The sequence below is a fragment of the Anguilla anguilla genome, chromosome 2 (assembly GCF_013347855.1).
Source record: "Anguilla anguilla isolate fAngAng1 chromosome 2, fAngAng1.pri, whole genome shotgun sequence".
Lineage (NCBI taxonomy): Eukaryota > Metazoa > Chordata > Actinopteri > Anguilliformes > Anguillidae > Anguilla > Anguilla anguilla.
In genome coordinates, this window is record NC_049202.1 from 44703673 (window position 1) to 44724004 (window position 20332).

At 38.0% G+C, this 20332-nt stretch overlaps 1 protein-coding gene across 1 annotated transcript in view; it reads left to right on the top strand.

Moving 5' to 3' along the window:
• The window catches only part of LOC118219553 (heparan sulfate glucosamine 3-O-sulfotransferase 4-like), a 103262-nt gene extending 93895 nt beyond the window's left edge, over nucleotides 1–9367 (top strand). The window contains exon 2 of the mRNA XM_035402784.1: nucleotides 8471–9367. Coding sequence (XP_035258675.1) covers nucleotides 8471–9104 — 634 coding nt within the window. The 3' untranslated portion in view covers nucleotides 9105–9367. The remainder of the gene's footprint in view (nucleotides 1–8470) is intronic.
• Nucleotides 9368–20332: the final 10965 nt, after the last annotated feature.

The window sequence follows — 20332 nt, forward strand, 5'->3', positions numbered from 1 at the left end:
CTGACAAAATGGAGAGCTCGGGGTTCAGCATGCCTACTGTAGCCAAGCCAAGGGGGAGGAGAGGAGGCATTTATTACACTGGCAATGTTTATGCAGAAATGATTTACTCTGTCAACACTCCGGTCATTGGGCTTCCCACAGCAGCTGGGGCTTGTGAAGAATTGCGATGTGAATTAACAGGATCAGTCATCTCATAATGCTTTGCGCTGATGAGTGCCCTTTTTGTGCCTCGACAGGACTGCTGTGAAAAAGGAGAGTCAGATAGATCATTAGAAAGGTAGACAGATGGGTAGATTATAAGGGAAAAGCAGTGGAGAGCACAAGGGAAAAAGTGGTTGAATAGAGTACATACATAATGCATCTAAAATAATAATAATAATTTTTTTTTTTTAATTGGATAAGCCCAGACAATATTAGCATGTTGAATCCGACTCATATTCTGTCACTCTTTCAGACTCTCAGGTGCTCACATTCTGCAGTGGGCAACCTGCCCAGTCTTCAGTAAATTAATTACACAGGCAGAGTGGCCAGCCTGGGACAGTGGATACACTGTCTTTAGGGGAGGGAATATCACACAGCAGGATCTGGAGCTGACACTACAGCTGTATATCCATGTATGGCCCTGTCCTTTCTTTTCAGAGATGTGCCAGGATGCAAATATGGAGAAGTTTAATTTGGAGAAGGTCAAGAAAAATGTCTTAAATAATCAGCACAGCATTTTTTTCTCATCCAGCAGATTGTGAGGAGCAGCAATTAGTTACCTTGTAACTTCAAAATACGCAATCTTCTGGATACAGAAAGCAAGTCTCTTTAATTTTACCACAGGCTGAAGTATGGCACTATGTGCTAGGCAAATTACAGTGCTGTTTTCTGCGGCCAAATCCATGGCACATGGTATTTATAAAATATAAAGTTTATCTTAGGATCTCTGTTTTGTTGCTGTCAGAACACACACACACACACACACACACACACACACACACACACACACACACATATAAAAAAAACAGCTTCAAGTGCTGATTGAATGATACTCTTTGGTTCCTTATGCTTTGTACTTGTGGAGGTATGTTTATTGTGTCTGGTACTCTGATATTCTGTAATGCATTGTTATATCACCCCTACTGCTGCATAGCTTAATTGGATAAGCAGCAACAGATGGGAAGCAGCTCAATTTAAGCGTTGTGCAGAAAATATACCTAGCCCTCACAGCCTGTGTAAAGATGACTAGGCGATGCGGGGGAAATTAGATTTATCCATTAGATTTATCTATTTGCAAGTGTTTACCACAGAACACATTGTTTATGCAAGCCAGTGAAGTGCAAGTCCGGAGGATCACGTGCATACCACTGCAAATGGAACCGTCAAATTCAATCTAGTTTTGTCATTTTTGCTATGCTTCTCCTTCCATCTGACATTTTAGATGTGCCTGGTCCATGACTGATTAATGCAATACAATCAAATAATGAGCTCAGCCTGAATCAAAGAAGAAGAAAAAAATATTGCTAATGCATAATCTATGTGTTTTTGTAATCATGCATGCATAATGAGTTGCATTGATTCTGCCTTCTAGAATGGCTTATAAGGCTTATTTTTATGATTAATACAATCAATAGTTTTAAACCTTGGAGTTGCAAATTAATTCAAATTATGTCATTCATGTATTTTCTGATTTGACAAAGTATGGCTTATTTGACAAAATCCAGAAAGGCATATTGTCCTTGAACAAAGCAAGGGTTATGAAAACTTTATGAGGTGGGGAAGCATAGTTTATAAAGTCTCTTTTGTATCTCTCTTTTTAGAAAATTCAGGCAATCTATTGCACATTTTTCATTGGATGCATCTTCGGGTATTTCTGCAATATAAGAGTATTTAAAGCATCATTTAGTTTCCTGTTATAAATAAGGTAATTACATATTCTGCAAAGGTGTATGATAATGATATTTTGGCCATAGTCTTATGGGATATGTATTTTATTTTGTAGTGAACTTCTTCCTTTTACAAACAAATTTAAGCCCAATTCAAGCTGGTTTAATACTTAAAGCCTCAGTTTTAATTAGAACCAAAATAACCAATAGATAATTTTCTTTTTCTCTGCTCCTCTCTTTCCTTTTGGTGTTAAAGACTAATTCCAGGTCTGGAATGGATTTTACACCTTGCAATACAGCTACAAGTGTCATCCTTAATTTCCTTCACTTTAAGGTTCCCAGAAGCACTGAGAAATTGCTCACCTTTGACATTAAGGGCTCTGTTTTCCAGAATCAATGGCGCGGCATATGGCCATGGCTACTGAATGTTGGTATGCTTGTGACTAGCACCCCAATGCACTGCCAATTCCCATGTAATTTGAGGGATTAGAGATTAGTAGCCTATTTTACCCCCAAAAAGGTGATGCATTTCTTCATCTTTGATGACAGTTAGATCAAGGACAGAAGTAGCTGTTGCCCACTGGCACTGAAACATTGGTATGAAATTAGATACAGTATTATAACATGTTCCAGCCCCGATAATTACATTATGCCATTGATAACTAACTAGCTAAGTTGTACAATAAGAGTGAATGCCAGACCAACATGGACTAACACTGTGAAACAAATTCAAGCAAAATATTGCAAATTTGTCCAAAAGAAATGTAGCCACTTCAGCGTTGTTTTGATGCATTAGTAAACACACCTCCTTCATTTGCCATATAGGAGCTACCTAGAAATATGCTATTAGGTTAGAGATACGTTCGTTACCTTATCGATAACTATCCACTTCGCGCAAATGTTGCACATGATATTATGAGCCTAGTTGATGCTGCAGATATAACAGGGACAGGATCCAACCATCTCGATACTTTCCTCCTGTGTCGTCAGGTAATTTGTGTCACAGATTAGCTGAATGTTAATGGAGTGAACTCACTTTCAATTCACATAGGCGAGTGGTTAGGTAGAAAGAGCAAGCAACTGTACACATGTCTACAATCAATGGGACCCAGAACTATGGGAAATCCAGATTTTCTCAGACATCCTTGTTTAGTCCTGAGCTGGCGATTAGGTGATGAAGGAAAAATGTTTTTTTGTACTCACTTGCATGTTGGACTAGACTTGAACAAACTACATGAATAGCCAAACTGACAGCACTCTGGCTCATGCCAGCCACCAAAGTAATGATATGCTGGAATGAACCAGTGGCCTCAAAGACAAGGACTGCTGTGACTTTGAGCGCAACTGGGAGCATGCAGAAACCTGTTGTGTTGTTCTCGATGTCAGCTAAAACTACCCCGCAGATCTTCTGCAACACTGCATGGGATAACTGCACCTTTTGCAGCTTTTGCACTCCTCCTCAGTCAGGTTACAGGAGGAATATCAACACTTAAAAATTCTGGTTTTATACCTTCTGCACCTGTTGCAAGCAATTATGTACTCCATTATGCCTACAAATTGAAATAAAGAATAGTCATCCAAATAAATGTATGACCAAAGAAATCACAGAAATATAACAGAACTTTTTCCACTTATCAAACAGGCTAATACTTCTCTTGAGCAATTTGTCAAATCTTCCTTGAATCATCTCCTTAATTTGCAGGAGCGTCATGCACAAATCACTTAATCATTGTCAGTTTGATTTTAGGCCTAATACTGATGCATGTGTAGGTGTAACCAGCCTAATTAGTCCATTTTAGGCCTTTTATGAGGGTAAATAAAAATAAAAAAAATCACATGAATGTTCTTATTGGTGCATCATGGTGCACACATTTATTTTAACTACAGACACATAATTAAAATTAAAGGATTTTTTTCAAGTTCAAGTTGCATTTATTTCCATTCTTATCATTACAGACAGTTTTAAGAAAAAGAACGGAATACAGTATGCCGGGGACTGTTTAGTAAGAACAGCCATAAACTATTATAAACAGAAATAAATACAGGAATTAAAATGATAAAAAAGAAGAAAAAACAAAGTATGCATTTTTCCTGCTTGTGGTCTTGCACACATTGCATTGCAAGGGAAAGCAATCTGTATTAGCAATCCTCCTTACACTGGGCTGCGACTTAGACATGGTCTGAACAGGCGGGTGGCAAGGGTGCAAAACTCAGGCCAGAGGGGCTGGAAAATTGTAATGAGCTGCACCAAAATTTCAGTCAGCTTTTCAATCTTGACACACACCCCCAGCAACAACTCTCCTCTCACTTCAGCAGACAGCGAGTCTCGAAATTACCAAATGGCTCGGGAACCTCAAAATCCATGGTGAAAATGCTACCTTGGCAATACAATGACTTGCAACACCCCATGTGCTGGCCGGAAAACAGAGCCCTATCCCTCAAAAGTGTAGATGAAATATCTATGTGATCCATGGCTGGTGTTCAGACTAGGAGGGAACTGAAATGCTTTTATTTACTTATTTATTTATTCATTCATTTGTGAATTTGTTCATTCATTCATTAATTCTGACTCAGTTGTGTGCAGAAAATTTGTCCAGAAACTCATCCTAAGGACAGTGGACATGTTATACGTACTTATATAGCATATAAATGCTAATATAAATGCATCGAAATGGCAAATCACATTGGTAGGTAATTACAGGAGGTTAATCAAAGCCAAAAGCTAATATGTGGATTTAAAAAGACAACTGCAGATGACCTTGACAGTTTGAACATAAGCCTAATTACTGCATAGAAGATGGTGGTGCCCTGATGTTGTGCAATGTAAGCTAATATTCCTTCCAGACATCAAGCGTACCACTGATATGGGATAGGTGTTGTATTACTTTCACATTAGGTATAAGAAGTAGCCCCAGTTCTGAGGAATGTTTAGCCATGCAGGCCCCAACAGAAGGCCATATGAGAAATGCAATACTCTTTGGGAAATTAATTTACAGGACTACTTGTGAGGCTGTGCATGCAAATGTGTATATATTAAGTCACCCTATATTGGGTTTCACACAGCAAACAGAATTCTGTGGAAAGGAGGCTCCTAATTTATTGTTTCCAGCCTGTATTTGATCAATATGGTACTTGCTGTTAGTGCCTGCACAAGCAGCCATAAGACATGGAGTCTCTGTGTGCTGTTGAAACAAACATGTTGGATTTACATTTTTTTTAAAAGAAATGCTTCATAGATGTTTGGGTTCTTGTGTAAAATACCGATTCAGGCACAAAACCAGTTCTTGTTATGACCATTAAATCCAGGTTTGTTATGGAAAATAAAAAAATAACAAGTAAATTAGCATATGTATAATTATATGAAATAATGAAAAATCAAGAAATATTCCACACAATATAAAGTTGAATCAATACAAAAAACAAATTGTTTATAATCATTACGTGTATTTATGTATATCTGTTTACTACATTTATTGTGTCTAGCTAATGTTTACTTAACATTTTAGACTGTTTTTCATGCATTAGGTAAGGACAATTAACAGTTTTATTAGTGGTGTAGTAAGGAGAGTGCATGTTATCACTGGTGTTAACCAATCCTCTAACGAATGATAGAAAAAGAAAATGACCTTGCTTGCTTAGCTCTTACTGCTGGTAAACAAATACGCTTGCATTAAAAGAACTGAACAAACAATGACAGCTGGAATACAATGCACTCAACATGCTTGATTGTCATGAAATACATAATTTCACATGCAGTCAGAATTTATGGAAGGTAAAAAAGGAAAGAAGGCTTGGGAATATAACACCCCATTACCTATAGATCATTTAAGTTGAGTAACGAGCGGATCTGCAGGAGGGTGGAAAACGACACAAAGGCAATCTGTTCCCTTGCCTCATTAGAATTGTGTTGTATAGGTCACCAATTACGTGAGTGAGGGGGAGTGTCTGTTTTACGGTGCTTTTCATGAAATGCTAAATGTAGACTAATGGATTTCCAAAATTTGTGATGTTAAATGAAGAAAAGTTGAACTAAAGACAAAAACAGAAGTTGAAGCCTAATTTGTGCATGCTGCATGCGCAACCCCAGGATATGTTAGCATTTTGTTTATTTTGAACTGGTGCTAAGCAAAGCTATCTGACTTATGGGGGTGTGTGGCTTTCTATAAAAAGTAATAAAATAATACTAATAATAATAACAATTAAGAGAGAAAATAAGACAACAAAAATGTATTTCTTTTTAATTTGCTCTTATATTTGTTCATACAATGTTATACCATTTTTCTATTTCTGTTTTATACCTTTTACTATTTCTCCACTTATTTCAACATTTTATCAATATAATAATTTGTATGACTAGGTACAGAGTGTCAGAACACAACAATTACCTGCTGCCACAGGATTGACTTTCATTTTCTAAAGGAGCAATCTGTCTGTTGAAAACGGTACTCCAGATTAGTCAAACTGAACAATGACAGTTACTCTTTTGGGGAATGTAGTGCAGACGCAAAGCTGAAGTTCCAGGAGAATAGTGCCATTGTCTCATTTACATCCCGATAATACAAATTACACTTGCCTCTACAACAGTTCAGCTCCTCCTTTAGTCCCACAGATGAGTTTTAAAAATAGTGCATGCGGCTCTGACAAAGCGCTTCTTTTGATTACTCGGATAAATCTTTCAAGGGAGGAGGGAGTTTTCTTCAAATGCAAATGATCACAGAAAATATTATAATGAATCAGCCAGTGTATTTTAATGAACACCCCTGCTTTAAAAACAGGGGGAAACGAGATAGAGAGTGCAAGAAAACACATCTATTCCCAATATGAAATGGATGTAATTGTAGAGAAATGCTGCTCAAGTAATGGAGGATAATGGAGCCAGTGGGGAGCATGTGTGGCTCCTAAAGACACAATAAAACCTCAGGCAGCAGAGAATTAATGATATGCAGTGAACTCATTACTGGAATTCCTAAACACTGTTCCTGCAGTTACACAGATGGACTCAGTTAAGCAATGAGCAAACTCCAACTTTCATCATTTAATTTTTTTCTCTTTTATCTCTCGCACACCGCTCCTTGAATGTCAATAGCTTTTTTTCTTCATATTAAATACTGTCCTATGATGATTAACTGTGTTCTCATTTTTCTTTTCAATTAATGCACATAATGTACAAAAGGCCATTGCATAAATCCTGATCTTCAGAAACCCAGGCTGAGCAATAACAGTGAAAATATGAAAATATGGTTACAAGGGATGTCCTAAAATATTGATATATCGAATATTGATTGTCACATTGTTATCAGTTCTTGAGGCATCAATGTTTGAAAATGAGAGTAAAACCAAATATTTTGCGTTGTTTTTCTTTTTTATTTGCATTTGTAATGTAGTGCAATAGGCAACCACACAGAGGTGACAAAACTCTTCTGCCACCAGCATACCCCTTCATCACACCCCTTTTGCCCCACTTTTGTCAGTTTGACATAATTTGACAGCTACAATGTTGTAATGCTGACTACGGCATTGTCTTTAAATCTTCTTTTTTGACTTGTACAACAGAATCCTATAATGTACAGTGGGCCTGATGTAAGTTGTATTTTTGTAGTTTGATTCAAATGTTTTATGTTTCCTTAATCTGCTCTGATGATGTTTATTTCAGAAATTGTGCGGTTGAATACAATAAAGAGGTTGTGTTTGTTTTTTTCTATGCATGAGTAAGTGTAATTTAAAATAGTAAAATAAAATAAACAGAGCACTTGTGGGACAAAATGTAGGGGTAAATGTGGAATTTATTTTGTTTGCATTACATGGAACTTTGTTGCCATTCTTTTTATTATGATTGAGAGTATTATTATCATTATTATAGACATTATTATTATCATTATAAGTTGATAACAGCCAATATTTCCATTAAAAATTTGCAAATATATATACACTCACTGGCCACTTCATTAGGTACTTGCTTGTACTGGGTGTGGTCTTCTGCTGCTGTAGCCCATCTGCTTCAAGCCCATTATGCTCTTCTGCATAACTCAGTTGTAACGAGTGGTTATTTGAGTTACTGTTGCCTTTCTATCAGCTTGAACCAGTCTGGCCATTCTCCTCTGACCTCTGCCATCAATAAGGCACTTTTGCCCAGAGAACTGCCGCTCACTGGATATTTTCTCTTTTTCGGACCATTCTCTGTAGACCCTAGAGATGGTCGTGCGTGAAAATCCCAGTAGATCAGCAGTTTCTGAAATACTCAAACCAGCCCGTCTGGCACCAACAACCATTCCACGTTCAAAGTCACTTAAATCACATTTCTTCCCCATTCTGATGCTTGGTTTGAACATCAGCAGATTGTCTTGACCATGTCTACATGCCTAAATGCATTGAGTTTCTGCCACGTGATTGGCTGATTATATATTTGCGTTTACAAGCAGTTGAACAGTTGTACCTAATGAAGTGACCGGTGAGTGGATATCAATAATCATCACAAAACTTTCCCAATTATTGATGCATAAAGAGGCATTGCTGCCAAGCCTAATGGCCACTGAATCTCATATTTTGCATTTTGATTGTTTATCTACTTCTAACATAAGCTCCAACTTGTTTGTTTTCTAAAGGGACCTGATGCCGTCGACACTGGAAGGCCAGATCACCATGGAGAAGACGCCCAGTTACTTTGTGACCCATGATGCCCCCAAACGCATCCACTCCATGGCTAGAGACACCAAACTAATCATTGTGGTCCGCAACCCTGTGACCAGAGCTATTTCTGACTATACTCAGACTCTCTCCAAAAGACCTGAGATACCCACATTTGAGGTGCTGGCCTTCAAGAACAGGACCCTGGGTTTGATAGATGCCTCGTGGAGTGCACTGCGGATCGGGATATATGCGCTGCACCTGGAGAGCTGGATGCAGTATTTCCCTCTTTCACAGATACACTTTGTCAGTGGAGAAAGGCTTATTGTTGATCCAGCAGGAGAGATGGCCAAAGTGCAGGACTTCCTTGGACTCAAGAGGATCGTCACAGATAAACACTTCTATTTCAATAAAACAAAAGGGTTTCCCTGCCTGAAGAAGCCAGAGGACAGCAGTGCCCCACGGTGCCTTGGGAAGTCCAAAGGCAGAACTCATCCCAAAATAGACCCCGATGTGATACACAGATTACACAAATTTTACAAGCCCTTTAACATGATGTTTTACCAAATGACAGGGCAGAACTTCCAGTGGGAGCAGGAAGAGAAGCAGTGACTCTCACAGTCCTCTCAGGCCTGCCAGACTGCAGCAGTGCACAGTGACATGCTCCGCTTCCTTGTAGCAGAGAGTCCCATCCTGCATCATTACTGTAAGGCTGGACACACCAGTCAGTCACCCCTTTCTTTGCAAACTGTTTCCATCCACAGCAGGAGTTTGCAGATTCTTCTCGATATTAGTAGGGGTGGAGGTGGCAATCACTGTTGTATATATTATATATATAGATATAGTTTTATTTGTAAAAAAAAAAAAAAAAAAAAGAAAAAAAAAAGTGAGATGACTTTATTTCTTTTGAAGAGGATATACTATACAAATCAAGGCAAACAACCTGCAACAATTCATGCTAAGTGTCCTTAATGTGTGATTTGCTTCTTGAATATTGTTGAGTAAAGAATGCATCTTCCTGAGTTTGCTAGTACATTAGGATGACATCGGTGGGGTAAATACTTTAGTTTTGTCTTTATTTCAAACAAACCATTAGTATTTTGTGTCTTTCATATTTGCACTGAAGAACTACTGAAAGAAGCCATCCAGAAAGCTTCTCCCCCATCAGCATTACATTAGGTGGCATTAGTCTTTATCTCTGAATTCTGCACAAAGTGAGACAATCGATATAGCATTTTATTTGTTAATGGCAGCCACGATGATGGCACTTTTTGCGCCTCTGCTCTGCAATGTTTTCTGGCCATACAAGATTGATTTGGCTTGCTGCTGCCATGCATGTCTATCACTCAGGGGATGCCAAGTCAGCCTGCTTGTGCTACGAGTAATCGGATCAATCAAGGTAAGCTCTGAATTGCCCTTGAGAGCCCCCTGAACGCCAGAAACACAACATTTCACACCCAGGCTGTGCTGCACAGGCTACTATTAGAAGCCTGTGCTGTGAAGTTGCATTCATCCCCTCTAACAAGGCCTCATACGTCACCGTAATTCCACCCTTTCAGCATGGAATTACCTCCGACTGCCGTATTATGGAGCTGGATGACAGGTAAATGTGTATAAAGAGTGCTGTAATTCCTGCACAGATCACCTGAAATTAATGCTGACAGTCTGCACTTTAACCTCATATTCATTATTTCCATTCCAAATCCAATGTGCTGGAGTGAAGAGCTAAAACAGCAGCAATTGTGTCGCTGTCCAAATACTGACAGACTGGACTGTATATATAGGCATGAAAGATATTGATATTTCTTATGAAACCATATTGGGAAATAATTAGCCACAGGCGCTCACAGACCATAAGAAATCTGATCTCATGGACACTCAAGAACATCTCTCCCGAAGCTAAACATGAGAGGTGCATTACTACTCGCGCTACAGAAGACCCTGTAATTCAATGGGGTGAGGGTTCGGTAAATTAACATAATATGTATCCACAACTTTCTTGAGAAATGCACCACATAAAAAGGGAACAGCCTCACTGATTAAGAAATTTGTTGGCAAAATATGAATCATTACAAAAGCTATAGACAGAAGTTGACAGTTAGAATGATTAATTATAAAGATACATAATGACTGGAAAAAAGTTGCACAATACATAAAAGCATCCCTCCTTTCTTACACAATGGCCAAGTACCCACCGGCTATTCGTTATAGTCAGTAATGAACCTGTTATCTCCTTTTTGTAATTTTACAGTAAAAAGAGCTATTTGGATTTTACTTTTGCAATAAAAATTTCATTTTAATATTTTACAGTTATAAGACAGGAGGCAGAGCCTAGCCTGTGGATCAGTGGTCAGCAGTATAGTGAGTTTACGATAAAGATGGACAGGAAAAAAATGAATGAGAGAAAAAAAAAACTCCTTTTCTCTTTCAACCCTAAACAAATTAGTACTAAACGAATCCTTCCCAGTCACATCTTTAAAATATGTTAGTTTACCCCACAGTAACTGTTAAAGGGAACATTGGCAATCCGGGACACTTCACTCTGTCTCATGAATTTAATCAGTAACATTGCAGATGCAGAGTGCTTATATGTTTCTCTAATATCGCTGTGACATCTTGTTAAGCATATAACATCTGAAGTGCTACATCAAATTTACAAGCCATCCAGTTAATATGCTTTTCAGACTGTATAGATATTTTTTTCTTTGTTCACAATGGCTCTCATAATTGCTGCAGAATTGCATAATTTCTTGCATATTTATTAATTTTCACATGAAAAGTATTTTATGTGGGAACAAAAATTGATATGTAATGAAATTAACAATACCATATAAAATGTATAATTACCAATGTGATTCTTTCATCTTTAAGTGTTATTTATTTCGAAAGTAAATTTATGAAGTGACTATTTCCATCATGTATTCCAAGAAAATAAGGGTATGGTCTATGTTATGAAAATTGGCCAGTGTTTTCACAACAGTGGAATGTTCAAAATTTACAGGGAAAATTCAAACTCGGCAGACCAAAGGAACTGTGTTTTAATATACAATATATTACATACTCTCTCTCTCTCTCTCTCTCTGTCTCTCTCTCTCTCTCACACACACACACACACACTCAAATAAAATTATAAATCCTGTGTAATTAATTTTGAAGTATTCTTCCCCCTAAATTTATTTCATAAGAGGTTATGAAATATCAACATGTTCTTTTATCTCTTTTTCTGCTAGTGCCTATACACTCAGATAGATGATCATTAGAATTAAACACAGCCATATTGAGTTATCAAAGTCATGGTCAATGCTCAAACAATAAAAAATAAAAAAAAGATTTAGTACCCTATTTTGGTGACGCTGCAAACACATCTGTGCACAAGTGGAATTGCAAATATTGTCTACTGCAAATGGAATGGTTTTTTCATGCACCAGGTTTGGTAGTTTCCTGGTCTGCAATAAACCCATTTGCATCAACAAAAATACACAGTGCTGAAAGTTTGGTGTTGAAAAATGTGCTTGCATTTGAATCAATTTATACCAAGTTTTATATACATATACAAGTTTTAATTCAAACACTGGCACATTGTGCTATTTTAGTGGCGTTATGAATGTTAACATAGGAATGCATGAACACTCATGATGAATATTTTGTTTATTTCAATTTGAGTATTTGAAATATAATCTGTGTCCACTGTCAACTATTTAGGCACAAGGAAGGCAGGATACAGGCTCTACAAACATCAGATAGTGTCAGAAACATGTTTGTTAAATGCATTGGTTCTTGTTACATTCATTTTTAAAGTGTAACTGCAGTCAAATGGATGCTATATGCAGCAGCACTACACGTCCTCCAGAAGTTTTCTGAAAAATATTTCCCTGGGGCCTTGGGTGTTATTGACTGCACACGTGCAGTTGCACACACCATTAGATCATGATATAATTTATTTGAATCAAAGCGGGGATTCACTCACACACGTTAATATCCAAGTAGTTTGTAAGGCAAACTGTACAGTGACATATGTATTTGCAAATTATCCAGAGTCTACCCATGACTTTTTTATCTTGCCCAAATGTATCTTTCCAGCAGCATTTGAGGGGGTTGCTCCCCTGGATGGGTGGCTCTTTGCAGACAATGGCTATCCGTTTAAATTATGGCAACCTGCTCCATACGCTGAGCCCAGAACACACCGTCAATTTGCTTTTAATCTTGCATTCGGGAAGGCTACATAAATAGTTGAGCAATCCTTTGGAATGTTAAAGATGCATTTAGGATTTTTTGACCATTTGGGTAATTTCCTACCTTGGAAATGGATGAAACATACTGTAGTTTAGGTAATAATTGCTTTCTTAGAAATAATGCTGCCAAACACAAATTGACAGCAAACAAACAAAAACAACTATCGTAAAGTATATAGTAAATGTGCCGTCTTCTTTCCCGTACACTGTTTCACAGGCATGATGCCTGCCAAGTTAAAACAGAAGCAACAACAGAAATGGAGAAACCAACTGGAAGGGGTCTCTGCCAGCTGCCTCCTGCTCCTGCCCAGTCTGGGAATATTCACTCAGCTGAGTTGTTCACGGGAACCATTTATTATACTTTTTAGCACTGACATATAAATGAAAAATATATTTTGTTTCAGGGAGAAAATTTATTTGAAAATGAAAACTATTCAGTCTCACCTTTATTTTGATGTCATGAGCACTGGTTTTTAGAGAGTGTCGTTATGGGGCCTCTCATAATGTGCTTTCGAAATGCTAAATTCTCCAAGATAAAATTAGCAAATGGCTGTGGTGCTAACCCATTGTTTTTAAATGAAAGCAACGTGGGTGATTTGATTGGCAATAATGAAATCAAATCGCCACCCAAATGCAGTTAATTTATTGTTATTAAGCCAGCCTCTTTTACAACTGTGCCACAATTGTGCTAAAGCCTGGAGTCAAAAAATTACTGAAATTGCATTAGACACACCCTAATTCACCAGTGCTTTATGTTAGGGCTAGCCTTTGGCAAAGGTAACATGATAACATAACGTAACGTAACATAACAACATAATGATGAGAACAGCCCATTCAGCTCAACAATGCTCGCCATTTTCCTACCACTAAAGGGGCATTGCCTGCAGAGTTTCTCTCACACTAGACCTGCTAATGCTAATGTAATTTCTCAGCACAATTTTGTTTCTAGTTTTGTAGCACCTATTGCACCATTATTGAAATAATTCTAATCCTGCTACTAACTGTTATGAGTCAAATTTGTTGTGTTCAATTCATGTGCATTGAGAGATTCATGGGTAAAGCTAATTTTTCCTCATCTACATAGCCATGATATTGACTGCAGCTCACAAACAAATTTATTTTCAAGCCTAATTAGCTAAACCTAATTAAAAGTTAGTGATGAAAATTTAAACAGTCACATGGCATTTAGTTGCAATGAATTTGCATGAGACAATTGTGTTCTCCTTAAGTTTGAGATGCATATGATAGCACTCCACTGAGACATTCATAAGCAGGTGAGCCTACTTTTGGAACCACCTCTTGCAGTACTTCCCATGTAAGTGTAAATTAGAACTTAAAACTGAGCACTAAGCTGAGAGACTTGTTGATGGTGGGGGTGTGTCTCTGATGTTTTGGGCTCTGTAGTATTCCCTATCTAATTCTGTGAAAAGACTTAAAGGAATGAATCTAGATAAAAGTAACAAATGACCTTTATTTGCTACCCACTGTGGGAAATTTCACATGGTTTATGATTTGGGTTTGTTTATACTGCAGATATGTGATTAGTGCTGAGCTGTTAATAGACACAAAGGGTGTGGGGGACCACCATATGAGCCTCATTCTCTCTAAGTCACTGTTGGTTGACTGTCATATTTTATTTTTCCTGGAATGCTCAAGTTTATGTTTAATATTCTGTATCAACAGAGAGGGAAAGACATGGAAATAAACAAGCAAGAGTGGAATTCTGCAGGTGAAATTTGCAGCCCTGTTCAATAAAACATCCTTGCAGCAGAAGACTTGTGCTTGTCTCTCATCTAAAATAAATGGTCCAGTGGAGAACAAAGCTTCACCATGACAGTGTGAACCAACACAGTCGTTTATCACTCAGAAATAATATAGGTTTGCATTACAGTGCACAACAGGATCTGCTCATCTAATCATTGGCACAATGGTAAGTCTCCGTGGGTGTCCACTCTGCAAATGCAGTCTGCTGCTTTCACCACAGACTTCTGGGTGGGGACTATCTTTAGGTTGCACATTTGACCTGGCATAATTTTCACGTATTTTCTTAAGGTGATACATTAATGATCCTTCACACGAGATACATATCAATTGATGTTCCCTGAAATTGCACACATTTTGTTCAACCTATTAAGAACCAGAATGCACACACCTGTGAAATAATGAGTTACATTTGCATATGAATGTTTTAGCTGTTAACATATTGAGGGGGATCCACACAAGGATTGTGATGCTTTTACACCTGTTAAATGTTCCTAGTACCATAAAAAAATATGTATGATTCACAAAGCACCCATAGTGGGCAGAAAGTGCAACTGCAATGCTAGGGAAATAGCAGCACAGTGCACATATTGGGGAAAGACATATTTAAATTCTGTTTTCTTCATAAATTCCAGTGGGAAATAAAAGTCATTTTCATACAAATAGGGCTTAATAAAGGGCGTGTCAGATTCACCAAGATGATCGCAAATTACCAGTAATTAAAATGCCTTTTTAAGACAACCTGAAATCTGGCAGTAATTAGGCAAAGTCAATTTATCAGCCATGCAATGATTATGCTTGCCAAACACCATGACAGCTGTCAGTTGCAATACAATGGCAGTATGACACTGCCAGTGATTTCTTTGTATGAATACAAATGTTTGGACCTATTTTCGGTAATCCTTCTAGCATATTCATTTAATCTTTAAACTTATATTTTTTTTAATGGTCTAATAATTCAGTGAATTTGAGATAGCTCTACGGTCCCATTTTTTAGTCATTATTTGTCCCCCATTATGTGTGTGCCAAATTAAAATGAATCCATTATAAAATGACAGGTAATTTTCCAGTGAATGTTAGTGAATCAGTGTTTGACATTGTCAAAAATTGGTGTGAATGAATCTATCCCTTTATGATATTTGTGCATTGGGAGAGAACTTCACACAAAGACCCACTTCTGAGTGTTTTTTTTTTTTTTTTTAAATAAAAAATAATGCACTTAGGTAACTGGGATGAGGCACAGCCTCAAATGTAACCTAGTGCAGCAGGGCAAGACCATCTTTGAAAAAATTAGGGAGGCTGATTTGACTGCCAAAACATCATGCTTTACAACAAAAAGGTAACATATTACTACACTTGTCATTTCATTCCTCCTCAAAGACCCATTTGTTGAAAGAGGACAGAGGTCAATGGGTTGTTGCCAAAACAGCAGCAGAGCATATATAGTGGTTGGATTCAGAGAACGGGAGAGTTCTCCTAAACACTGCCTGAAAGCCTGTAGCAATGGAATATTCCAAGGTACTAAATCAGATGTGTGCAACAAACCAAATTAAATAACAATGTTTGCAACATGGTGTAATTTAATTTGCTGACTTTCAGCATGTGACTCAGCGGTGTCACTACCATCCACTCCAACTACTTGTTCTGGTTGAATACTTTGCTGAACAATTTCTTCCAGATTGTGCATTACATTAAATTACATTATCATCAAATCTCTGATCAACTGGAGAACCCTCCACCTGTTCCTGATGCCTGAGTTGAAATGAGGACCAAAGAAATATGGTCTTCATTTCAACTCTGGCATCAGGAACAGGTGGAGGCTTCTCCAGGTACTGTAGATGGTGCAGAGTAGCTCAGCAACACACCAGAGAGGGCCTACCAACCCCATATTTCTGTCCCCAACCTATGAGTGGAAGAATGTATCAGGAATGTATCACCCAACATCATTTACTAACAAGTCAAAACCAACTCTATATGAGAATTAAGATCAAATACACACTGCTCACTGACCTCCACTGGCTGCCTGTTATGGGTCACATCAAATTTAAGACCTTGGTGCTTGCATACCAGGCAGCTAAGGGGTTAGCACCAGGATACATCCAGAGGATCATCAGACCCTACACACCAGCCAGACCTCTCCGTTCTGCCACCTCTGGACGCTTGGCACCTCCCCCTCTTCGTGTCTGTACTTCCCGCTCCCATCTGCTGTCTGTCCTGGCCCCTCGCTGGTGGAATGACCTCCCCGTGGCGGTCAGAACAGCAGAGAATCTGACTACCTTCAAACGCAGACTAAAGACTCATCTCTTCAGGCTGCACCTCTCCCCACCCCTCCCTAGCCTATAGTTTAGCTCAATGTACCTAGTTAGGCTAATACGATCACGTTAGTTTTTATTTGGCAGGATTGTTTTTGTCTGATTCTGATTAGGCAAATGTGATTTCAGTGCTAGTTTGTACTTGGCAGGATTGTTTGTTTTTTTGCTGAACAGGTTACCCTACAGGGTTGGAGTCCTGATCTATGTGGTCACTTCTGGCACTACGATCTTTACTTCACTCTAGTGTGTTTCTTCTGCACCTCTGCACCTTGAACTAATGCACTTGTTGTACGTCGCTCTGGATAAGAGCGTCTGCTAAATGCCTGTAATGTAATGTAATGTAAAAAATAGACAACAAGATACTGCAATGAGACAGAAATATATCATATGCATTGACTAGCTACCTATAATTAGTTATTCAACTACAGACTTTGTCAGAGAATTAGCCACTTCTAGGGCTCTATTTTCCAGCCAGCGCATACCATGTTGCAAGCCATCGCACCAATGAAGTGGCATTTTCGTAATAGCGCTACGAACCAAAGTGGGAGGAGAGAGCCACTACTGAGGGTGTATCAGTTAAGATCGAGCAGCACACTGCAATTCTGGCGCAGAACATTGCAATTTTCATGTCAATCAAGTCTGCAATTCGTACCCTCTCCACCCGCCTACTCATTTACGCCTTAAAACATTTCGCTTTCCTGTGCAATGCACACATGATCATAGCCTATTCAAAAGCAAATCCGCAGCTTTTGTGGATTATGTTCTGTCCAGTTTTAGCCTAAATGTTATCGTCAACTTGTAGACTGTCCAATGGTCATCACTGCTCTTAAACATCCTATAAAGCCTAAAACAACAGGACTAAAATACAACAAATGATTAAGCATACTTCATTTGGGATTTTAGACATTACCTTATGAAACAAATGCATTATTACTGTGATTGCATATATTTTATAGCAATAGCAAAAAGCAGTAGTAGGCCATGGAATTTCAGTACAGCAGAGAGCTTTGTGTCCCGCTCTTAAAGGGAATGAAAATGGGTCATTTAATTGGCTTTAAGTGAATCCACCTGCAACACATCAACTGATAATATATTTGGCATAATTCAGCTAATTTTCCACCTGCACCGCATGCATTGAGCTGTGCACTCCTCACCTCTGGTCACGAAAATACCAACACTTAGTAGCCACATCCAGTGTGCCCATACACTCAGCCATTGACTGCACCCATGTGCCGGAACATAGAGCCCCCTAGTGTCAGTGCTATGGAACAAAATAAAATAGAATCATTCTTGCAGACTTTCATGATGATGCCCCCCTGGATGGGTGAGTGCTTGGGGACAATGGCTCCACACATTGTGCTCGAAACATGTAGGCAACCTGCTTTCAACCATAGATTCTGTCTGATTAGGCCAGTGTTAAGCAGAGAGTTTTAATGCTGAAGCTGCATTTCAGATGTTGGGATGATTGGGTGGTACTGTACAATACATTTCAATGCATACTGCCATGTTGCACTCTACATAACTCTACACAAGCCATATGCTAAGGTTGTCACATTCATGGGATGCATTACAGGACAGTGTGAGACTCTTTTGAAAATTTCTGCTGAGTCAATTGTAAGGATGCTTTTTATGGGCTTGTCAGGATTAGTAATTCATAGACCTTATTTCGCCATAATGGGATGCCACCCTCACCACAAGTGCCTGTTATTTATTCACTTAACCCAACAGCTGTTACAACACACTGCTTCCATGAGGGTCACAAAACTTGCAAACTTTCACACCCAAATTTATTACTATCTCCGTTACTGTCCACACTTTACAATACCGTTAAGGTTGTAAAAATAGTACCCTTTTGTGTTGTTCTCCTCAGAAGTTTAATGTACTTCTCCAGGTAAGCAGACAATTCAACAATTCAATATTTAAGTAATTAATATTAAAGTAAAACCAAAATTATTTGTATTTTTATGATGATGATCATAATTGTGATTTTAGATTTAGATCATTATATTGAGGGCAGCACAGTGATGCAGTGTGTAGCGCTGTAAGAAGGTCCTGGGTTCGAATCCGGCGTGGGCTTTTCTGTGTGGAGTTTTCATGTTCTCGTGTCCACGTGGGTTTCCTCTGGGTACTCCGGTTATTTATAGTCGGATAGAGCAATGGTGCACTTTTCAGTTAATCTCTTCCTGTACTTTTCACAGGCTATTATTCATTTATTTATTTGAAATTTGTGACTGACACTGATCTATTTCAACTGACTGTTTATAATCACTCTTTGGCATGCAGAAATTTCCAATACTTGAATGGAATGGATTTTTTAAAAATTACTTGTAAACATGAATTGGTCTACCACAAAAAAAAAAAAAAAAAAAAAAAACTTACTGACTTCAAAATAGTGGGTTAAAATACTCTTTCCCCCTGATACCAACATTACCATTCATTATTTCAAGCGGCTGAATATTTTTATATATCACAATAACAAAACCTACATCATAGAACCAATACAATAAAAGCTAGTGAGCCATCTCTAATCAACAAATCAAATCATGCTATTAATGCCTTCAAACTTTAATAATAGCAAACTTGCGATTTCCTACTGCAGGATGAAGCAGTGTCTCTAATTGATGCCCTTAATATTATATATATATATATATATATATATATATATATATATATATATATATATATGGTGCAATAATGGGATTTCACTGATGAACATGGAAGGCTCTAATATGCTGTGAGGGGTGACCAGTCTGGATTACCGTGAAAGAACTGATAAAAATAGCATACCTAATCAGTGTACACAGAACCAACTGCACATTTCTTCTTTTACATTTTGTCAGTCTCTTTCAATTTTAACTGCAAATTGACTTTTATTATTACACTCAAGCTTCTAGTAGTAATTACATGACCTTAAATGGACAGTGCATCCTAGTTTAGCATTCACCTAAATTTGTTCGTTATTCTCAAGGAGCACGCTTTCATTCCATGGCTGAGATCACAGAGAATGGCCCCAGTAATTAATTTTTAGTGTGCAGTTAACCAGTTTTTTCTTCCTTTGTTTACTGCTGACAAGCACAAAAGCCTTTGCAGCACAAGGGAAATGTTAGAAAAAAGCTTTATCTTTAATATTGATTCTTGTTGTGATGACATCACTGTTTTGTGTTATCTGGGTCAAAGGGAAACTTTTCATTCAAGTTTGTGTAGCGACTTGCTGTAACATTTTGCATTCCTGCTCATACAGTAAACTGTATACTATTTGGGACAAAGACATAATGTTTCTTGATTAGGCTCTGTACTCCACAATTGTAGATTTGTAATCAAACAATTAAAGTTAAAGTGCAAATTCTCAGCTTTCGTTAAAGGGTACTTTTATACATGTTCGTTTCACCATTCAGAAATTGCAGCATGTATTGTAGGGGAGAGCGGGGAAATAATGGTTTTCATATTTGGCTCAATTCTGAAAAGTTTACTATATATGATTTATTTGTAATACAAACAACCTACATCCCTTGGCTATGATTACACACCACAATGA